This window comes from Uloborus diversus, chromosome 1 (genome assembly GCF_026930045.1).
Source record: "Uloborus diversus isolate 005 chromosome 1, Udiv.v.3.1, whole genome shotgun sequence".
NCBI classification, from domain to species: Eukaryota; Metazoa; Arthropoda; class Arachnida; order Araneae; family Uloboridae; genus Uloborus; species Uloborus diversus.
The window spans coordinates 99,430,731-99,455,053 of record NC_072731.1 but is presented as its reverse complement, the minus strand read 5'-3'; the positions used below and the strand labels follow the sequence as shown (position 1 = coordinate 99,455,053).

At 31.7% G+C, this 24,323-nt stretch overlaps 1 protein-coding gene across 1 annotated transcript in view; it reads left to right on the top strand.

Annotated features, from left to right (window-relative positions):
- Positions 1–24,323, top strand: part of LOC129234102 (hemicentin-1-like) — a 198,814-nt gene that overhangs the window by 112,034 nt on the left and 62,457 nt on the right. Inside the window, exons 4-7 of the mRNA XM_054867997.1 lie at positions 1,873–2,169; positions 6,981–7,256; positions 8,709–8,972; positions 19,833–20,171. Coding sequence (XP_054723972.1) covers positions 1,873–2,169; positions 6,981–7,256; positions 8,709–8,972; positions 19,833–20,171 — 1,176 coding nt within the window. The remainder of the gene's footprint in view (positions 1–1,872; positions 2,170–6,980; positions 7,257–8,708; positions 8,973–19,832; positions 20,172–24,323) is intronic.

The window sequence follows — 24,323 nt, the reverse complement described above, 5'->3', positions numbered from 1 at the left end:
AAAAGTATCAATTTTTTTCACTGTTTTTTTCTGCTTGATTTTTTGAGATTAAAAGAGCTTGATTAAGTCATATAAAACATTATTCTTACAAAAAATGAATAAATTATTTTTAATGCATTTTTATGATCATGTTATAAAAGAAAAACTTATTCAACATCAGTAAAATACCTTTTTCAAACATTCTGAAAATCGAATCATTTCTTTCGGAAAAATTTAACGTACTATTTTTTTAAACTCGGAAATAGATTTATATCAGATCAAATCTGCTTAATTTAAAACAAACACTATTGTTGTGAAGCGTTAGTAGTTTTATCTATTATGCTGAACAATTACCTATTATGCTGAACAAGTTTTGAACATTAAATATACCCTTAAAAAATAAATAAATAAATAAACGCTTTTTTTTTCTTTTTCTTTTTTTCGGCATACATATAGTTACCAAATTTATTTTTCATAGTAACATTTATGGGAAAAAACCTCATTTCGCCACCTATTAGCACTGCACTTGTGTAATCTCCTGGCATAGTTGACTGTTCAACTTTCTCCGTATTGTAAGCGCTTCACTTCGCAGATATATTTATATTAACTTTTTTTCCTAATTTTTGACAGCCATGTGTTTTGCACCTTATGTGTATCGATACTTAAACGTTATTTACTTCATGTTTTGAGGTTAACAAGCATTCAAATTTTTCCTCGTACTCCTTATTAAAAAAATAAAAAATAAATAAAAAAAAACGATGGATCGAGGCTCTACTGCGTCCATATTTAGGGGAGGGTGGCCCAAATCAGGTAGGTCACCCAAAGCGGGTATGTTTTCATATTCCCCCCCCCCCAATGGTGTGTAAGCGGCGATGCATACGTATGGCGTGTTTACATGAACACCCCTGAGTTTTAATCAGTCCCAACGAAGCAGCTGTGAAGCGACATGACGCAACTAGACTTAAAAATTTAAAACAAATGATACACTTCTAAACAAAATTGAAGTTTTGCAACTTGTGATTAGTCGAAGACCAGCTTATTTTTCTTATTGTCAATAATATTACATTATTCTGACACAATCCACCTACAAACTACGATAGTCGTTTAGTTTGGTTCTTTTTTTAAATTTAAGGTTATAACTATTCAAATTAAAAACGTGACTTTGGGCAAAGCGGGTGTAAAATTTAATCATATATTTATTTATAATTTCTTGACATGTGTGCCGACTTAGATTTTATATTTGAATTGAACAAGTATACATTTTATAAGATATTTTTAGGATGGCAAAAATTAGTCTATTAATTTAATTAGTTATTTCTTTATGTTTTATAAACAACTGTGATGACTTTAAATTGGATAAGTAAAATTGTTTTGTTCTCTTTTTTTATAATGGCAGGTAGGCTCTAGTCAGCTATTTTATTCATTTATAACTTCATATTTAATTGGCAAATGTACCAAATCGTAGTTAGTTAAGCTTACCCGATTTGGGCTCCCTGGTTGGGGTAAAGAAGGTTTTTCAAATGCTTGTAAAGTTTGAAAATAAATAAATATTGGGTTTGAAATAATCACTTTTTATTTTGAAGTTCAAGAGAACCCTGCTAGGAAATAAAACCTAAATTGTTGCGATCAAAATCCAAAAAAAAAAAAACTACAATTTTAGAGCGTTTTTTGAAAAACCTACCCAGCTTTGGGCCACCTTTCTTTATATAAAGGGAATATTTCGATCCGTTCTGTCACTAAGAACAAATTATAGCTGGTGTAATTGAAAATAAGCTTTTTTAAAAAGGTGATGCGCTTGCACAAGTTTCTTCATATACGTAAAAAAAACGACTTTGATATTCTTATGCAATGCGTTAACGTATATACCTGAAGTTTTTCTTTCTCTCATTACAGATCCACCTGCTGTTTTCCTCACACCCGATGGAACAGTGACGGTTCAAGAAACATCTATGGTAAACATCACATGTGTGTTTGACGCAAATCCTCCTGACGTTACGGAAATAGTTTGGTACAAAGATGGCAGTCGGTTGCAAAGGGACACAACACAAAGATTAGAAACAAGGCACCCCCTATCTGCAGTACTGGCTCTTTTCAACCTGTCTCGGCAAGATTCTGGTGTATATACGTGTCACGTACGGAACGCATTCGGAAGAGGAAATTCAACTACGGCTTCAGTTCTAAACGTATTATGTAAGTAATTTATTACTCTTTTTAATCCATATCTTTCCAAGAAAGTTATCTTCTACCTATATCTATTTTATTCCGTCTCCTGCTTTGAATTTTTGAAAATATTCAGCCTACGAAAAGCATAATTTGTTTCAGAGCTTCATTTTGTATTGCTAATTGTTGTTGCCCAACAAAATTTATAATCCTGATATGCTTACTTCTGATTTCAATTAGGTATTTTCAAAAAAAAAAGTTAACACAAGCTCCTGCGTCGAGTTGGTGCACACCGCCTTTGCAAAAGTACTTCTTGGGGAATTGCCTCCTTCTTACAACCGCTTACGTCTTAGCAGCAGACTCGCAAAATAACGCGGTTTGCCCATACTGCCTACAGTGGGCTGTGCACAACTACATTGGTGAAAGTACAAAATAGATACCATTGAAGCTTCGCCTTTTTTATTTGCCCCCTAAAGCAGGTTAAGTTAGCGAAATAATTTAAACTTACGTTTCTGGAACATAAAATCCTTTTTTTAAATGCAAGTTGACAAAATCATCACATAAAAAAATTACATACAAAAAGAGCTTCACTTGAGCCACGTGAAACATATGTACTTAGCGCTTGACTTTGTGTCATCGACTAATTTCCGCCTTGGCCACTTGCCGAGCAGTAAATGAACTTTCGAAAGAAAAAAAGACTTTTTTAATTAATAATTAAAAAAATCTTAATAAATTTAAATAAAGTCGTTCAAATACGCAATCTTGGCAAACGCGTAGTTTGAAAAATTACGAGAGTATCGATACCTGGTTCGATAATCACTGTCCTGTCGTTCACCAGGAGCAAGAAAGATACAAAGATGCATGCATAGTTACCACGTGTTTTAATAAGAATAGATCACGATTTTAGCATCAATACAAGGTGTTTAACAATCATTAAATCTTTTCGTGTAAAAACGAATCACAAAAACATATTATACAGTACTTTTCAAGTGTATTTACAAAATTAGTGAATATATTTGTATATCATTAAATAAGTGTATGCCAAAGCTATGAAAAAAAAGGTTTGCTCACACACACACACACACACACACACACACACACACACACACACACACATATATATATATATATATATATATATATATATATATATATATATTGGGAGATCTTGGCAATGCGTGGGATCATGGCTACATAAATGTTAATGCAGCCATGATTATAATCTTTGAACCTTAGTTGTCAAACTCAGCAGATTCTTTCAACTTCCGGATATGCAAAAATACCTAATTTTTTAGATTAACAGCAAAAGAAGTTGCATATTGATAAGAAAAGTTTTTTTATTGATAAAAGTAAGCACACTAATATGTTTACACACATAATATATATAACAATCATTTATAAAACTGTTTAAAGCACAAAAAAGTCCATAGCAAAAAATGAAAAAAAAATGTGTTAAGTGTTAATGTCACATAATGTCTGACACGAGTTAGCTCAAGTACATTTCTTCTGCAGAGAAAAAATGTAGCGTGTAATACAACAGTTACTATTGACATTAGTAGTAAATGGATCAAATATTCGGCATTAAAATGTTTGACAAAGTCAATGATGACATTGATATCTATTACGCTTTGAGTCATTACACACACACATATATACTTATATATTATTTCTGTAGCCTGTTTTTGGTTTCTACGCCAGATTTTCTTCAATTCTTGATCGATTTCTTTGATTTACACCTTATTTTAAAGCTTATGGTGCTGGCTACTGACGAAAAATAGACCCACGGTCTAAAAATTGTTTTTTTCAGCGGAAAAACGTGTTTTAAAGAACCAGAATGAGATTTTCGGTTAAACTTATAACTTTAACTTGCACCATGACCGACAGAGCTGAATAGCTTGATTGACAGAGCTTTCTCCTCGAAACCTGGAGAATGCGTGTTCGGGCCCACGTCCGGAGAATCTGCATCAAAAAAATTAGAGAAATATCGCGCATTACATGAACACTTAATTAAGTGAATAACAAATATGAGGAAATAAAATATATGAGAAGGAAACGCTCCTTGCTGTTATGAAAACTTAATGTGACTTTGCTAAATTACTTCTGAAATGCACGTTTTTTTTTTTTTTTTTTTATTTAAAGCTTTGGTTCTGGTAAGAAAATCAAAGCATAATGTAAGCAAAAATATAAGTAACAGGGTTAAGATTTCAGACTACAGTATAGAATCGTTTTTTGTTCAGAAAAAAATAATAAATCTTATATTGAAATATATGTTCTTCTAATGAGTTTTTGACTCTTTGAACAAATAAAAAAATTACTACCTCAATTTGAGGGGTAAAATATATATTTTTTCTTCTTTTTGCAAAAAAAAAAACCAAATAGCTTATCACATTTTTACTACATTCAAAAAGCTACGCTTAAAAAAGAGCATAGTTCAATTTATTTTATATTTTAACCGTGCTGTTAAATGATGAACACGTGCTGCCATCTAAGTTCTAACGGTTCAAACAGCCTGCTGTAACAAATTGTAAAAATTTTCAAAAATAAAAACATTTATCTTCATTATCTTATCTTATATATTATTCCCCTCTCATTTTAAAACTTATCAGACTGGCTAATGACGAAAAAAAGACTTACGGTCGAAAAATCAAATTTTCGAAAACGCCCATTGCTGTTTCAAAACCTTGTTGCAGCCTGTAGTTCTTATGCATTTTTTTAAAGCAAAGTTCTAATGCAGTTTTCCATTTTTTTACGTTGCTTTCGCAAAAAAAAAAAAAAAAAAATAGCCTGTGTGTGTGTTTATATTTTAATAAAGCTTAAAAGCACTGGACTTAGTTGTTCGGTTAAATTGATTAGTTTTTTCCGGTAGAGCGTTCGGCTATAAACTATCTGAACTTCGGGCAAGTTTGGGCTGTACGACATAATATCAAATTTATATTAGTATTACGCATTACATGTACTCATAACATACAGACGTAATAAAATAAATGCAGTGGGAATGCTACTTGGTGTTTCGACTCCTTTATGCAGGCTACAGTTATCATTCGGATAAGTTGACTGTTTATCCAAGGGTGTTCTTCCTTTTTTTTAAAGCTTTGACTTCATCCAGACCACTAAGCATAATGTAAGAACAAAAAATTATTAGATTTACCTCAAGGGAATCCTTTTTGTGCAGGAAAACATTTTCATTGTAAGCTGAAATGTAGATTTTTCTAATAATAGTGTTCAACCTTTTGTACAAATGAAAAAAAAAAAAAAATACGCCGGCCAAATTGAAACTACGAGTTTCTCCCAGTAAACCTTACTTTTTTATTCGCGCGAATGCGATATAAAACATTAAAATTATTATCAACGTCATTAGTAAGAAATCATTTTCTACTCCTCTGCTTTTGGCTGAAAAAAAAAAAAAAAAAGCATTTTGTCTACGTTCGAAAAATTACTTAAAAAACAGACTCAGTTCAACTGGTTTCGGTTTTGAATTTTAAGTGTTCGATTAAAAGAAAAACAAGTGCGGGCATTTAAGCCGTATAGGTTTAAGAAGCCTGCTATGGGAAATTGTTAAAATTTCAAAAATAAAAACACTTATTTTTTTCAATCGAATTTATTACTTCTCTAGAATGTTTGTTTCAATTGCTACGTGAGATATTCGTCATTCTTTAATCAAATTCCATGTTATACGAATAATTTTGAGTCGTATCATGCTGCCTAATGACAAAACATAGACGCATAATCTGATTACTTTCTTTCGGCAAAAAGTTTTTTTGCTGTTTTTTTTCTACGCATTCCTTCAATGAATAGCATTCGAAAAGGAAGACGCAATTGCTAGGTTTGTTGGAGTGTCGTTCTGTTAATCAGAATGGCGCCAATTCGAATCCGTGCCAATAAATATCTCTTTAATATTTCTTTTTTTCCCGTCAGATGCTCACATGGGCAGGACTGTATTTGCCACAACCTGTTTTTTCACATGCACAATTACTGCTTTTTCACAAGTTCCTACTCAGCCACACTTTTAATGATATTTATGTTTGCATTGAAATTACGTACAACCAAAAGGTGAGCGATGATCAAATTATCACAACGTTATCTTTAACGAGGTTTTGTTACCGATGTCTTCAAATTACATGCCTTTTCTTGTGCGCTTACTTTTTCCGTGTACTTTTTTTCGGTTCTTTTTCATAAAGTTCTTCCTTTGAAATTTTTAAAGAACGAAATGCCTTATGAAACGATTTGAAGAACAGTGCGGAGTTCCGCACGGGTCAACTAGTATATATATATATATATATATATATTTAATATATATATATATATATATATATATATATATATATATATATATATATATATATATATATATATATGTATATATATATATATATATATATATATATATATATATATATATATATATATATATATATATATATATATATATATATATATATATATATATATATATATATATATTTATATATATATATATATATATATATATATATATATATATATATATATATATATATATATATATATATATATATATATATATATATATATATATATATATATATATATATATATATATATATATATATATATATATATATATATATATATATATATATATATATATATATATATATATATATATATATATATATATTTATATATATATTGTATACAAAACAACTAATGGCATAAGTAGTTAAGATTACAGTCTTTCCATGAAAAGTTACTTATAGCTTTGTTAGTCACAATTTTAACTATTAACTATTGTTCCTTATATTGTATTAAAACAAAAAAAAAATGTTTGAAAGATCTTAAAGTTTCCTCTATTTTGTTTCCAGATCCCCAAGTTGTTCGGATGAGAATTTCTTCTGGCGTCGTATCCGAAGGGGGAGAAAATTCTGCGGTAACTCTGACATGCGAAGCCATAGACGGAAATCCCAGGAATTTCACTTCTGTTCGATGGTACCGCAATGGAGATATGGTGAACGAGACATCTGATCACGTGTTACATATAAAACATACAACTAGACATCACGGTGGAAATTATTCCTGCGAAGGATTAAATGCTGCAGGCTGGAGTTTGAGACCAAAATCCGAAGAGCTAATAGTACACTGTGAGTTTTCCATTTTCAAATGAAGTTGAAGAAGGTTAATAATAAATTGAAATAGCAACACATTAATTTGACAAAGCCATATATTTAACCGTACACCTCATATTCATGCATAAATGAATGATATCATTATTTTTACTTTAGCATTCAAGCGAATACTTGAGAAAGATGGATATCACATTAAGGCGCATTTATTACGAAAAAAACCCAACTTTTTTTGAGAACTTTTAATACTTATTTCAGTTTAAAGAATATTTCATATTTCAATAAGCTTTGGTATGCATTGATGGATTAAGAAATTCAATGTATGAAACACATTGTAAGTTTCTTGCACATTTATCATAAACAGTGATATAATATGAGAATACACATTTGTGCTTTGTATACAGATTTGTTAACGTGTTTTGCTCTGTATGTTTATTGTTCCTAATTCAATATTCCATAAACAGCTTTTCTGTAGCTTCCCCCGACGTGAGAGACGATTTATAAGATTGGCTACCGTAACGTATAGTGGGTACAATGTTGTGCGAAAACCCAAGTCAGAGTCTTGTAACCACGACAATCAAAATACCTCATATTAATTAATTAAAAAAAGTTTAGGTGTGAAAATCAAGTGGCTGGGAAATTTAGATTTAAACCACAACATTTTACGAACTATGTTATTTTTAAATATTTGAAATTAGTCGCCACAAGTTAAATTATACATTTCATGAAACTAAATAATCACCCATAATTGATTTCGCGTCAGGATAAGTCCACATGACCACAAAAGAATCTGCACAAGAGTTTAGATGAGTAAATAATGAAGTTTATTTCCACAAAGTTCACGAATGTCACACTTTTGCCTCATTTGCCGTGCATTGCCTTGCAGGCGTTTACAGTGGCGAAACATCACCCGCGTTGTATAATTACATACTTCCACTTATAACATTGCCATCAATTCACAAATACCGAGCACACAGCCACCACGCAATTTCACGTACGTTTAGGCAGGCATAACTGCAGCGTTCAAAGATCACGGCCAAATTCGAAAAACCCGGCCAGACATTGCTTCGTTGGCAGCGGGAACCAAATCTTCACTAAAGAAATTTCAACAAGCCCAGCTCTCATCTTATCAGCATGGGGAAAATGCCTCGAATCCCTCTCAAAATTCAAGAGAAAAATGCGGCAGTCCACTAATCCGTTATTGTTGAAAAATAAACGTTAACCGAATGCACAAATCATAGCTCTTAGACAAGATCACACCATATTCGGCAGCCAATAATACGAGAAAAAAACCCAAGCTCCACACACGTCATATCGTCTTTTCTGACGTCACTACAATCGCCTTCGCCTCAGACAGAGGTGATATGAGAAAAAGCTCCGAAGAGAAACGAAACAAAAACACTGAATAAAAAGAAATTATTCTAATGTAGAATTACACCACACAACTGTCTTAAGCACCATTTTTTTCAGTCACTCCTGGAGCTTCCACCATTCTTCAGCAGCAAGACATAGCGGTGAAGGGTCGAGCGGTTACTTTAGAATGTCGTGTTCTTGACCTCGGTCATCCAGTATCAAGTATGTTCGAATGGCACAAAGGGGGTGTTCCACTGAACGAAACAGGATCTCTGTTGCAGCTGAAGCCTGTGATGGTGTCCACTCAAGGCAATTATTCTTGTGCTGCTGTGAATGACATTGGACCAGGACCACCATCTTACTTCTCATTAACAGCCGTAGGTTTGTGATTTTAGCTTTCTTTATCTGTAGTTTATCTGCTGTTATTTTTACTGTTACTTTTTCCATTGTTTATTGTAATTGTAGAATTAACACTGTTACACTTGAACGAAATGGTTCATAATAAAATCTGACTCACGACTAAAATTTCATTACTTTTAAAGCAAAAAAATTGCTTTAGAAATAATAAAGTTTAAGTAGTGAGGTACATTATTAGTTATTTAGAACAATTTTGGTCACGTGCAACAACGGTAGTTGTACAAATACACTAAGCAGCGGCTACAAAGACACTCCGAAAGCGGGAATAAAACCCTGAGAAGCAATTTTTCATTCAACTTTCTTAAACTTAAATAAATTAACAAAACGAAATTAATAGTAATATGAATAAACCTCAAGTAATCAAAAAATTTAATTATTTTCAAACTGGCCGCCGTTGCAGTTGTACAGAAGCGCTACCGCTTATTGAAATTTTCAGCTATTGGCAGCAAGTCTTTTTCTCTTATCTTTAATCTATCCTATTGATACCAAAGAAATTGATTTAGAGAGCTCAAACTTTTCTGTGATATAGGGCAGATCCTAGATTCCGAAACTGGTCCATATACTTATAACCTAGCGAGTAGGATGTCCGATCTACTGACATCATGTCAGGAAAATTCATCTTGCAGTTTTTGACTTGCGCTCTTGTCTTTGTTTAAAAGTAAGTTGGTGCGAATTTTCTAAAAGGAACGTTCAGTCTACATTGCCAAAATGCTCATTGGTTCACAAAAGTACAACAACTTCTAAAATGTCCCGCTGGTACACTTTTTGATTGATTTTAATTCCCTCATCCACAAAAACCAGATATTTTTCCTGCCGCTTGTGCAAAGTCCGCCACACACCAAGACCAACTTCGGATTTTGGCGATGTTCAGCATTTGCCAAGGTGCATGGAGTGTCTACAAACGAAATTCAGTCGTTCTGAGCTGATTTAACAGTGAAGAGCTGCTCATCAGTGAAAGTCTCTCCCCGGCGGCCCGTCTTAAAAGTTTTAGGCATATTTGGAGCAGCACGAGTCTGGTTTTTAAGTAAAGACTGAAATTTTCTGAACTTGTAAAGCTTCTGTCTGAGCTCTGTTTTTACCCTTAGTCTTACTGTTCTGTCTCATATAACTGTATCACCGACGACCTATCTTATGGAAACCCGGGGATTTAATTAAACTTGTTTTTTGTTGGCGCCTTACGATTAACAGAAGAAACGTTGCTGAGAACATTGTGCGTTTTTGTACACTTTCTGGACGTCGACTATCATATTCAGGCTCCTTGAAACGCCATATTACATCAAACAATGTTTGCTGAGGTACATCAAGCAAACTGCTTTAAAATAGCAGATCTTTTGCTTGACATTGTAAGAATTCCAAAAAAAGAAACTTAAACTACGAGGGGGAATATAAATTTATTTCTAACTGAGGAGAGAGAAAAAAGAAATATACACTCATTTTAAAAAATAGATAGAATTTTATTCGATGATGCAAACTCTGTACGAGTTTTATTTTTTTTTTTTTTTGCCGCACCCTGTACACAAGAGAGCGTCGAAAATACTTCTCTTTCAAAATTCAACATTTTCAGTTGATAAAAATTTACCTCTACAGACTCAAATACTCGAAAAATAAAATTTCAAATTAAAAAAAAAAAATGTTTAGGTATGCCGAACAAGTATTCGTTTTTAATTGTAGAAGTTAACTGAATTTCTACAAGATGGTTTGTAGACTTTCATTACTGATCAGTAATAGGAGTGTCTCACGAAAAAGAAAAAACTAATACGATCATTTTACAAGATATCTTCAATCACTCTTTTAAACATCTTCAACAAAAAATACTATGTTCAGTATATTTTTTAAACATAAACATAAATATAACGATGTTTAACATCGTTTTCTTGCTATGAAAGTGGAAAGCAAAAATTTTCAATGACAGCAATTTAGTTTCGAAATAAAAACAATGCTTAATTTTTTAAAGTTTCTCTGGATTAAAATCAAAATTGTGCATGTTTTTAAACTATTATACTGAATTCTGCAGAAACGATGTTTACCACTACTTTAGAAAATTGCTCAGATCCAAATCGTCACGATAACTATGTGTAAATATTAAAATTACAGATTAGTATAATAACTATTATTATAATTTAATGATTAAGAATGACTTTGTTTACATTTGAAATGGTTAAATTTGAAGAGATGGCATTTTTTTGAAAATAAAAGTTTTCCCGAGACATATGCAACTCATGAAACAATAACGCAGGAAAAAAATAAAACGTTTACGCTTTTTTGCATTAAGACTGCTTCGTATTGTTTATTTTCTTTGTTTTAACAGTTGTTTTTTTATGAATTTAAGTCACATACTAATTCTTGCTAATTCATTCTGAAAAAAATAAACAAAAGTTTTTTTTTAATGAATAGAAGAGAAGTGCAATGTCCTTTACAAATATAAATAAGTTGATTGAACATATAGTTCAAAGCTTAAGTTATTTCATTTAAAATTGAATTAATCCGCCTTAATTTGCATTTTTTTGAATATTTAACTTTTTTGAGAATTTTAATTGCTTGATTAAAAACCTTCATTGTAGCACGTAAATAGTAATTTAAATTATAAGCTTAGCATAGTAGATCTTGTTAAACGGTTGCAATATGTTTGTTTTAACTCCACAAAATAATGAAGTACAAAATAATGAAGTACATGAATAAAATTTTAATTATAATGTCCCAATCTTACGAAAAATGATAGATTTAAAAATAGCCTATCTTCTAATAGCAAAGAGCAAAAACGAACAACAGTACTGTTATGTTACTTTAATTTTAACTTTGAATCTAATTGTATGCATTTTAATGATCATAAGGTAGAATGAAAGTAATTAATATATAATTAAGATGTGGAAGAAGGATCATTAAGGAGTTTCTACTCTGTTTTTTTTGCAGCAGTATTTGTATTAATGGTAAAATTTGCGTTTGATCAACAGCTGCAACAAAATTATGAAACACACTGCTAATGATAAATTTATGCTTTGAGTTTTTTTTTATGGTCATTCTTTTACATATGTAATTAATGATGTTATGTAATGACTAATTTAAATTTTAAGCCCATTTTTGTATGTTTAAGAATTCGACAATGTTTAAAAATGAATCAAGTACAATTAAAGCCGAAAATTCAATTTATTATTTCAATTATTGTACATAGTTGATCTCAGTTTAACCAAATAATGCTTCAGGAAGAATGTTAAATTTAGATGTTAAGATGGATTACGATTGGTGTTGTACAAACGGCCGTAGTGTATTCTGTTATTAATTGAAAAGCATAGATTTTCTTACTTTATTTTCACCTTTTTATGGATTACACATATAAAATCTACTGCATATATTGGGAGAGAAAAAAACGATTTTTCAGTGCTTGATGCTTCTTACATTGACTCTTGTGATGATGTTAACAAATCCTTCATGTCGTTGTATAAATATTTTTCTACTGACAAGATATAGAACCCCCTCCCCCCGCCCCCACATCCTTAAGAAGCCCAACTGAGTAAAACTAGCACTTATTAACATTTTTAATTCACACTGTTGGCCTCCGTAGAAGGTCCTTAAGATTTTGTTGCAGGGGGTCCAAAATTTGTAGAACCGGGTCTGGAAGTAACCAGTGAACTTGCACGTAACATTTTATCCTCAAATTTGAATTCAAAATGGAGTGAATTACATATTAGGAAAAAAAATTTTTTTTTTTTGTTATCAACTTTCGGAGCATAGTAATTTTTTTTTCTCCCCAAGATATCGCAAAATTTTCCAGGCACTATAGAACAATAAAAAATACCAACCTTTTACTGTACGAGTCTCGAATATTTCCAATTTAATTAAACTTATTAAAATCATCACCCTCATGGAAAATAAGTACAATAATTAGTAACTTTAATAAACTAAAACTGCATTTCATTTATCTGTACATACTCTGCTTACCTATTTTTATATACCACGATATAGAAAAAATAACATATCAAAGTGTTTCATCTGTATATATAAAATAGTTTGTCCTGACTGACAATCAACGCACAGTCAAAACTACTGAGACTGGAAAACTGAAATTTGGAACACAGGTTTATTTCATAACATAAGCAAGTGCTAAGAAAGGAATTTTGGAAATTTCAATTTTAAGGAAGTGTAACGGGATGGGGAAGGTAGCACACTTATATCCGAAATTTTCAAGAACGGTCTCGAGTTCAGGGTCGAACCAGGTATTAAAAAAATCCAAATTTTACGAGGGCCACGAATATCCCAGCCTCAACCACGTAGGACGCTAGTTAACGAAAACATTAATTAACATTCAATTTCACGTCCCCTCGAACATACGTCTGTGCCAAGAAATGGTCCCATTTTTTCTGGCTTTGTACCCTTGGAAAGCCCATTAAATATAATCATTTCAAACATATAGGCAACGACTAAAGCCGCGGACATCGAAAAATGATTACAAAAAAAGTTGTAAGCGTTTGAATTAAAAAACTTAATTTATTTCAAAAAGAAATTTCTTCCTCCATTTTCTGCGCGAGATTAATTTTAGCTTGAAAGAAAAGCTGAACAATATTATTTGTTGCCATTTCTTGCTGAAATATCAAGAAATAAATTGTCTTGCAATCTGATTTTAATACATTGAGACTTTGTCCTGTGTGTGACAGGGCATTTAAAATATACTTCCCTTTTAATTAGGTTTTCGCAAGTCTATGTTTTCGTGTACATTTATAATGGATGTGTAGTCTTTAAAAATATCCGACTCTTACTGGTTTTGTTAACGTTATTTTGAAGAGTGAAGGATATGTTTGTTTTAATGGCGATATTGGGAAATATTTCTCGAATTTGAAAGAGTGTTTTTTATACTATTAGATGCATTAAAATGAATATATTCAAATCTATTCCAGACGAGGATTTTACAGGGCGGTCGACGCTCTTTGAAAACTGTTACCTTTATTATATTGGAGATACGATTTCTTTCCGTTAAAGGTACGTTACGGCACATTATTAATCTTGGCGATTGTTTTTGTTTAGCTTATTATCAGCATGTTTGATTAAAAACTAAACCTACGTAGAAACTACTAATTTCTCAAAACCATGTACTATTTTGTCACTGTTCCATTTTTTTTTTTTTTTTGAACAAAAAACTAGACTTGAAACAAAACTAATAAGTAATTTTCCAAATAATTAAACCAAGCCATTTAAAGTAAAAAAGTTCGCCAAATTGACCACCCAATTAAAATAATTCGCCAAATAGACATTAAATGTTCCTTTACCGTGTAAGATTTTTTGCTAAATGAATATTTTGAGTCATAAATAAATGCGAGCGTTCCATTAAAATAGAATCTGAAAAAGAAGGAGCTTACACGAGGACGATGTAAGCATATTTAAAAAAAAATCTTACATTTTACGGGACACGGAACTTCCTTTTCGTTCTAGATGTACTCAGGCCCCTAGCGGCTCTAAGATGTACCGTGTTTTTAATTACGTTGTTTTTCTGCTGAGGAAAATTCGTTTAAACGTTTTCGTTAGATAGATTGGATCGCTTAATGGTAAAAGTTCGCTTCGCTTGCTAATTGAATGGGTTACTGTAGCGAAGTCACTTGGCGAGTTTGACTGTAAATAATAGAGTTATGCGGTTATTTTACAATGTGAAAGCTTCTGTTAATGTAATTTTATGACTTTCTTGTCTATTTGACAAAATATTTAAATTGCAAGTAAATGTTTTTAGGATTTTAAAGGGGTATTGTCGCATTTTAGAAAAAGTAAATGATTATTTTACATGAGAGGGGAGAGCAATACGGTATCGGGATCACATGGCGAGTTTGGCGATAAACAATCGGTTTGCCAAACTATTTATTTTTGAAAGCTACTGTTAATGTAATTTGATCTCTTTTTTGTTTATTTGGAAATACATTTTAAACAACAGAAAAAGCCCCATTACTGGCTAAAGGGCATGCTTACAGTAACGTGGTTGCTTGGCGCTCTAAGCGATGGATAAACTATGCAGTTGGAGGATTATTTTAAGTTTAAAGCTACCGTTAATTCCAATTTAATGTTTTAACGAGTAGCTATGAATTCCAAAGAAACTTTAATAGGTCTTTTTGAAAAGGAGTGTACGCATTTTAGTTAAAGAAAAATGATAATTTCACATCGAGGGAGGGAGCGTTTTTTTTTTATTCCGCCGAGTTTTTTTAAATTCTTAGCACTGGCATCGCCGTGCGGGTACTACTAATTATATATACAGTTAATAAATTTTATATATTTTCTTTAGTTGAACCATAACTTTATACACTAAGCTATTTTTGATCTAGTATAAAAATTTATGTTAAACATTGAAGTTCTTTAACAAACTCTTAGGTATACCCTTATGCGTTAGAAGTATGGATTCCTAATTGCCAAAACTATACTAACTGAAACATTTTGCATTAAAAAGATGCGTTATGAAGCGCATTTATTTTGCTAATTGATTTTTTAGAGGAATTCAACTTAGAATTCTTCGAAACTAAGAAAAAAAAAATACTTAAAATTTTTCAGTTATAACTAACTTCCAATAAATTTAGAACAAAATCATGCAGAAAAGACATAAATTTAAATTGAACTAAGCTTTTCTGGTGTAATTATAAGAAATACAGAGAGGCTACGTAAACGGTAATATCAGCGGTTGAAGCATCGTTTCTTCAGAAGGCTTTCAAAGTAATTTATTATTCCGCGAACTAAAAATCCACTATTTTCCCCCAGACGGGTATTAAGGATTGCAATTTCCATGCATTTCGGAGATCTTGCAAAACCGCAAATAAACATTTCCTAATATTTATCGTGATCATAAACGATCTCTGAATATGAATGGGTAAGGATATTATGGCAAATTACGCGTTCAGTTGTAATACGTGACGCATTAATCCATGCAGATTAATCTTGAAGGATTAAAGGCTTACGTTTTCCGGCCCAAAGGATTCGAAACGTTGTCAGAAATTGCATCAAACTCATTTACATCGTCATTTGCATCCCCCTCTCCTTTTGCTGCAGCCGATGTATTAGTACTTATTCTGCGAATTTGTCATCAGGTGCTTTCCCGGATACAGCTTTGTCCACCAGCGGCTTCTTTGTGACTTTAAAGTATTTAGTGCTTCTACTTCTTTCTAGTTTCTAGTGCTTGGAAAAAAAAAACCTAGGAAATAAATCTTTTATTTTTGATTACCTATGTCACACACGTTTGTTTCCTAACATTTACTATAGGTCGGTTTCCTTGAATAAGCCTCCATTTTGTCCCACACGTGAGAAATATTCATTGTTCTTTGATCCTGATTTGAATTTAATAAAAAATCTTTTTACTTACAGAACAATCTCTTATTGAATCAGTATTATTTTTTACATAGGTTGTATTCATGTCAGCCAGTTACCATGCTTTTAAAAATTGTTCTAAAATCACTCAATATGTATTTTGGAAATGCAATTATACCATGAAATTCAGCTTAAAAAGTGCAATAATCGAGGAGAAAATATCTTTTTAAAAATAAATATTTTATGGTTTATGTTTCAAAATACTTATCATTTTGTTCTGTGAATGTCAGTCAGTTACCCATGGAATTGCCTATATATATATATTAGGGTGTCCCAAAAAAATGAAAGTCGTTTTTTTAAAACGCATACCCTCTTATTTTTTTCCTTTTATATCAAAACCGTTGGAAAAAAATTTTCATGCAATTTGAAGCACGGTAACCCGTGCCGACTTGCGCCTAAAGGCCTAAACGTGTAAATAGCACGTGTATTCATATAAGCAAGCGAATGCTGGTGACGCGATACTTTGCAAAGCTCAAAACAGCTGTAAATAGTGCACAGAAAACAAATGAAAGCAGAAAAACATATGTTGGGGGGGGGAGGGGGGCTTATCCGTAGTAATTTGCAAACCGTTAAACATGTCAGGACGAATACATTCCGGTCAGCGAGCGCAGTATAGTCCTTCCATAGGGAACGAAACATGGCAGTGGAATTGCAAAGTTTGAAAAAAAGGGATATTTTTAATAGGAGTCGTAAAACAACAAACTACGGGCTTAAAACTTCCCTCTAACGGACAAGTTCTGTCGGTTTTGTTTTATAACATTCGAGAAGTAAATTTAACCATCAGTGAAAGTGCAAATATCGTTATTCGGAAATGCATCATCTTTTGGGAAAAGGCACGCGTTCCTACCAAATCGTTGCTAAATTGTGTGAATAAACTTAAAAACCTGTATCAAATCTAGAGAGAATTACAAAAAAATGCAGAGAAACTGCAAGAAGTATTCAGGCAGCGCCAACAAGAATTTTCAAGTAATTTAAACAATTTATTCAATATTGCACTTCGGTTAAGCAAAATAGAGGAAGATGGGACTGTTGCCTGCTTTGAGTGCTCAAAAATCAAAAGAAGATCGCTTATCTATAGTTATTTTATATGGATGTGACGGAACAACTCATTGCTGAGTCTAAACTGGATAACTCCACCGGAAAAGAACAAACAAAGGCTGTTTGAAAGGCAGTTTTATATTGGAATCTCGAAGACAAAGTTAAGTTGTGATATTACAGCTTCCAGAACAGGTCCTTTAAGTGGTTCTTGCGCTATTCTTGAGCAAAAATTTGATAGAGAAATGCTTTCCTTTGCTTGCCGCCATCACATATATGAACTGATCTATCTCACTTAAATACAGTGCTATGGAGGAGCTGCGGAGTTGTTCCGAACTGTACCCTAACTTGGAAAATTTACTTGACTTTTACCGTGCTGAACTTACTAATATTACGCTCAGGGATGACTATCAAGAGTTGACAGAACTGCCTATCATATTTTTAGGTGGAGATACAGAAAATGAATTTAAAATAAGACCACCGGGAGTCATGCACAAAGCTCGATGGATGGCTCGAGCGATTTACTTCCTAAAACTATTATATTTAGTTCACAACTAAAATTAGATACGAAGGAAAATGAAGCATTGTTTGATGTCTGCTTTTTTGTAGTGACAATATACGTGAAACCATGGCTTCAATGCATTTTGACAGTCAAAGCACCCAAAAAAGATTTGTGCTTTTTGATAAAAGTGTACGAAAATGTGGACCCAATTATCTCAAAAGCTGCTCTACAAAAATTCACCCAGCTTTTATGGTATGGTCAATAATATTTCATTCCTTTATGTGAAAAAGACTGTCTCAAAGCTTAGTGCAGTAAACGATGCAGCTGAAAGAGCGGTAAAAATGATGCAGAACTTTCATGGTTTGCTAACAGCTGATGAGGAACAAAAACATGAGTATGTTCTATTCTGACTGCAAAAAGCAAACATTGAATTAAAAATATGTACAGTAATGTTTCTTTTAGTCTAATATTGTTGTAAATATCTGCTTTAAATAAATTGATGTCGCGTGTAGTAATGAATTATGCAGTTAGCAATTTTTCCACTGTAGTCGCCTTACAGGATTTTAGGTCCAACTTTGACCTCAAGTCGGCACGGGTTCCCGTTATTTAATTGCAATGGAACTTTTTTCTCATGTTTCTGAGGTGAAATGGAAAAAATTTGGAGGGTATGCGTATTCGATTTCACAAATTTTTTTTTCGCCATTATATCTTGGGACACCCTAATATATATATATATATATATATATATATATATATATATATATATATATATATATATATAGATAGATAGATAGATAGATAGATAGATAGATAGATAGATAGATAGATATAAAAAATTATTGTCAATGAAGTTGTTATGTGTGGCACAAAATAATCATTTTCCATTTTATTGACCCTATAGGTTTGAAATATTCGGTATGTAATACAAAGAACAAATCGTTATTTTTCTAGCAGAATGCTGACTTATTCCAACTATGAAGATTACTTTTTACTACCAATACCTCAATACCTTAAATGAGCAGCAAAAGTACGTGTTGAAATTACTAGAAGTACTAACTTAAAACGTAACAAAGTCGCAATGATAGCCAGTTGTTATCAACATTGAAATGGAGCCGACACATCATTTATATCTTGCATACGTTATATATTATTGCTTATAACTTTTTAGGCTTTTATAAATCAAATTACTTTTTAACCGTAAGATGTAACAATCGTAATATTAATCTAAATATATGTTTTAACTCGTTACTATAGCATTTGTTTAAGGAAAAGCAACGTTACATAACTACACTGTCTTTTTAATAACATTAACGGAATTATATCGATTATTTTGCAATAAGGTCTGATTGAAAATGTTCCTACATTTTTTTTTTCATTATGCAAGCACTCAACCACTCATGTATGTTTTGTTAATAATATATTTTAATCATTGAAAAAAAAAAACACTTACATTTAAGTATGCGCTAAAATTGCTAAATTGATTTACCACTATTATTTATGAACTTGAAGATGCATTTCATTTACTCGCTCACCGTACTTTCCGAGATATGTTTCTTTTTTCTTTCCAATTCATGCAAAAATAAACGTTTTTCTCAATTTACCAAGCAATGTTTTCGAAGTTTAAAGTAAAAATTAGAGCTAAACCATGTTTTTCAATTTTTTTTTATATTATAACCTTGAACATGCGCTCTTCGTAAATAATTTTCTATCCTCCTATGAAGTAAATCAATGTTTTATTCATTACACAGTGATACAAGTTCATAAATGCAAATCAAGAAATACGTCCTGGAATCAGAAGCGTTTTAAGAAGACTTATTAATTTTGAAATTCCATTCCCAGTTAATTTGTTACGATTAATTTAAAGGAACATAAAATTGCTAAAAGTTTGCAATGCAGCTTTAGTAAATCAAACGCACCGTTTTATCCTGCCTCCAAAAAAATTAATTCTACTGTATTTACAGCACCTCCTGCCTTTGTAAAGAAGTTACCCGAACGGGGAGGTGTACTCAGAAATACATCTAACGTTCAATTATCCTGCCACGTGGAATGCCATCCCCTGTGTGAATTGGAATGGCTGAGGAACAATGAGAGTCTTCGGGATTCGATTGTGTTCGAAAGCAAAGTAGTTCATCACCGACCGGATCCACGGCGTAACCTCTTCAGCTCCATCAGCTCCATTTTGACATGGAATATGAGCCTCCTCCCTGCGAACAGCTTTGATTTTGCCACTTTCACTTGTAGGAGTTCCGGAAATGAAATTGGAGCTGGAGTTTCAAGTACCATGGCTTTCAGAGTTGAATGTAAGAAGATCTATAATCAAATAACGATTCCAATAATTTTTATTTTTGTAATATGGTATTATGACCAACAAATAAAGATTAAAATGCGCTTTAATTTTAAGAAATTTAAATTATTAAAAACTGTAACATTAAGTACAGGTTGTCTGACCACGGATTGTATATGGAAAAGCAAACATCCGATTTACATGCGGAAATGGACACATCTATTAGTTTTTAGGGATGTCAGCGTTTTGAAGATGTATGTTGGCCTCTGAGTTAAGCAGAGTTTCATTTAAATACGGAACACGCGCATCAAGTTTTTACTTTTCCTCCTATTCCAGATAGATTCGTCTTAACAGGAAATTTGCCAATTTCATACAATCCGTGGTTGGACAATCAACAAAAACAATTTTTGTAAATTTAGTGTTCTATTAAGCTTTAAAAATTATTTAATATTCCAAATCATTCTTGAAACTCAAAAATTAATTATTTGTTTTCTGTTTATTTGAAACAATAACTTCAGCTGATTAATTGTGTAAATTTTGAAATATCTTCAAAGTTTTCTGGTCTAAAACACTTTTTTTTCGTCTCTATAAACGTTCATGTTAACGATTTAATTTTTTTTAAATGTGTATTTCATAGTTTTCACTGTATACTTGAACAAGATCGATGGGGAAAAAATAAAACTAGTTCATTAGCAATTTCTATTTCAGTTACATAGTGGATTTTGTTTGTTAAATATTAATCCTAATAGCTATTGTCTTGCTTTGTTTCATTTTTTAATTTGACACAATCAGTTTTAATTTTTTTAAGTGTGAGTTACAAACATGTCACCATAATAAACGTATATGTTAAGGATTTAATTTTTTTTAAATGTGTATTTCTTACTTTTCACTGTATACTTGAACAAGATCGATAGAAAAATAAATGAAACTAATTCATTAGCTACTTCTATTTCAATTACAGAGTAGATTTTGTTTGTTAAATATTAGTCCTAATATCTATTGTCTTGCTTCGTTGCATTTTTAAATTTTACACAATCAGTTTAGATTTTTTTAAGTGTAAGTTACAAACATGTCACCATAATAATTGTTTGACTTCTATTTTAAGCACTAACACGAATACGTTCTAGCGAATAGTAAATCTTCTGCAGGAAGGATCAACTATATGCATATATTATGCATATTAATCAACTAATGCATATATTTAAAAAACAAAAACGAGTTGATGTGTGCATCACATGACTTCCTTTTACGCCAATTTAATGATTATAGCGCCTTGGAGTAAGCAAGGAAACACTAAATATTTTAAACCCTAGCTTCTTGCGAACCGAAACAAAAAACGTTTTGCACAGATTTATTTCCCCATTATTGGCAATTTTGATGTGATTCAGTGGTTAAATCTTTAAATATCACCAACATTGGCCGAATGAAACCAGATTTAAAAATTTAGATTTAAAAAAAATTATAACACTATTTGACTTAGCATTGAGATTAACCATGACTTCCACTCAAAAATATGTAAAAGACAAACTTAGGAACATCCGAATGCAACCAAAATGGAAGGTGCACAACTAGATCCCACTAGGAGTCTACGTACCAAATTTCAATTTTCTAGGACATACCGTTTTTGAGTAATGCGAGATACATACGCACAATCGCACACACGCACATACATACGTACATATGGACATCACGAGAAAACTCGTTGTTATTAACTCGGAGATCGTCAAAATGGATATTTCGTGGGTCTGTACATTCCTAGGCCTATGGTACATGTGTGGATGTATCCGACGTGTGGACGGGTCGGAAAAAAAAAACATTCATTCGGATGTGAATAAAATGGAAATTAAGGCCGATTTTTAAGTGAACAGTTTTTCGCGAATACAATACCTTTTATGCAAAATGAAGTAAATACAGCAGAACATTCTGACGGGGGAAATATTCTTCTTAATAGAGAACGTAAGATCGTTTAGTTCCATTCATTTAACCAAAAGTTATAACCATCAACAAAAACGATCAAGTACACGATGTCTCTTATATGTGTAGTGATTATCTACTAAGTTTTTTAGTTCATTAAAATGTGTGATTTAATTTTTGAATTCAAAGGTTTATCTTTGTGTATTTTTCAAAAGGAACAACTTTTTTATTTTAACCTCCGTTATAAACTTGTATTATTAAATTTCAAACACAATACATTTAAGAAATTGATTAAAACAAACTGACTGGAATCGACAGCTAAACGACAAGTGAATAGAAACTGAAAATACTTTTTCAATAAAAACCATATGCAAAGATCAAACTTTCTCTGTTTTGATTTTAAAGTAGTGTTATTACTTCCTTTTACAAAAAAAGAAGTATTGTATTCGCGAAAAAAATTTCACACAAAAATCAACCTTATTTCCATTTTACTCACCCAGCGAATGAATGTTGAGGTTTTTTTTTTTTTTTTCGATTTGACCACACGTGGATAAGTGCCTAAGAACTTATAGACATGCGAAATATCCATTTTAACTATTCTCGAGTTAATTACAACGAGTTTTCTCGTGACGTCTGTATGTACGCAAGTGCGTATGTATGTCGCATAACTCAAGAAGAATATGTCCTAGAAAGTTGAAATTTGGTACGTAGACTCCTCGTGGGGTCTGGCTATGCCCCTTCCATTTTGGTTGCATTCGGATGTTCTTAAGTTTGTCTTTTACACCTTTTTGGGGGGAAATCATTGATAATTTCGATGTAAACTCAAGTGGGGTTATAATTTTGGCGGACGACAAATTTGGCGATTTTTTTTTTTTTTAAATCTGGTTTCAATTTGGCTAGTGTTGGTGATATTTAGAGAGTAATCTATTGGATTACATCAAAAATGCTAATAATGGGGAATTAACATTAAATTGGAGTAAAAGGAAGTCATGTAATGCACACATCAGCTCGTTTAAAATAAAATCCTTATTTAATAAATTGCAAATCGAAAGATTTTCGTTTTTAATCTTACAAATGTGTGCTTTTAGAACAACTCTCATTTTTTCTTGAAAAATAAAGAAACAAAATATATTATGCTGTTTACATTACTTTATGGTAAATTCTGCTGCAGTCGTTAAAAACCTTCATCCGTAAATTGTTATCGCAATAAATGGCGCAAAGAAAGTCGTAAACGTGTCTAGAGCTTTTTAAAAGGAGTGGAATTTTAGTTTGGTTGAATGATTTTTTCTGGAAAAAAAGCATCTAGAAAAGAATTTTTGCAGGTAAAAATGAATTTTCTTTTGTGAATCTGTGAAAATAATTACCTAAGCAAACAGAAATGATATTTTGAATAAAAAATGTGTAACTCTTCCAAATACCTTTTTATTCTTACATCATTTGCAATCATCACTAGAAATGGTGGGTGGATATAATTTTTTAAAGTTAAAAAGAAAGATATATTACATTAATTGTTAAAAATAGGGCCCAGTAATTGAATAAACAACAGGACTCAGAAAATAAAAATAATATATATATATATATATATATATATATATATATATATATATATATATATAAATGATCCTATATTTTTTTAAACAAGTTATTTATATGATTATTATGTATTCTCTAAAATATGTCCGATAATAAATATTTAGCAGTAGATAAAGATATATAAATCAGTCAAACTGCGCTAAATATTTATAGTAAATACTAAACGAATATTTTTCTTTTTTTTTTTTTTAATAAAAATATGATGTGGGACACTACATTTGGTACTTTTATGTCAATCAAATATATTTTAAGTATTCGAAAAAAATATTGTGGTTATGTACAATCATTCAAGTTTATATTATCTATTACGCTATTTTTTGGATTTTAAATTGTTTACGAATTCTTAGAGCTTTTAGTACCTTCATAAATTCAAGAAAATATAGAAAAGATACTTCCACGTTAACTATTTTTCCCTTGATGGCGACTGAAATCTTAAAATGAAATCACATATCTAAATGTAATGTCTAACGAGGACTCAGTGTGGTGACCGGAGCAGAATCTTCCCAACGTAGTCCATGCTAAAATGGATACCTCAATCCAGGGTGTAAGGCACCTTGCTGATGCTTGGATGGCATCTGGGTTGGATGATGTCTGAAACGGTTCCCTCGAAGAACAGGGCCAAACCTCGTTGTATTTTGCCTTTTACTCGTACAAGGTGGTT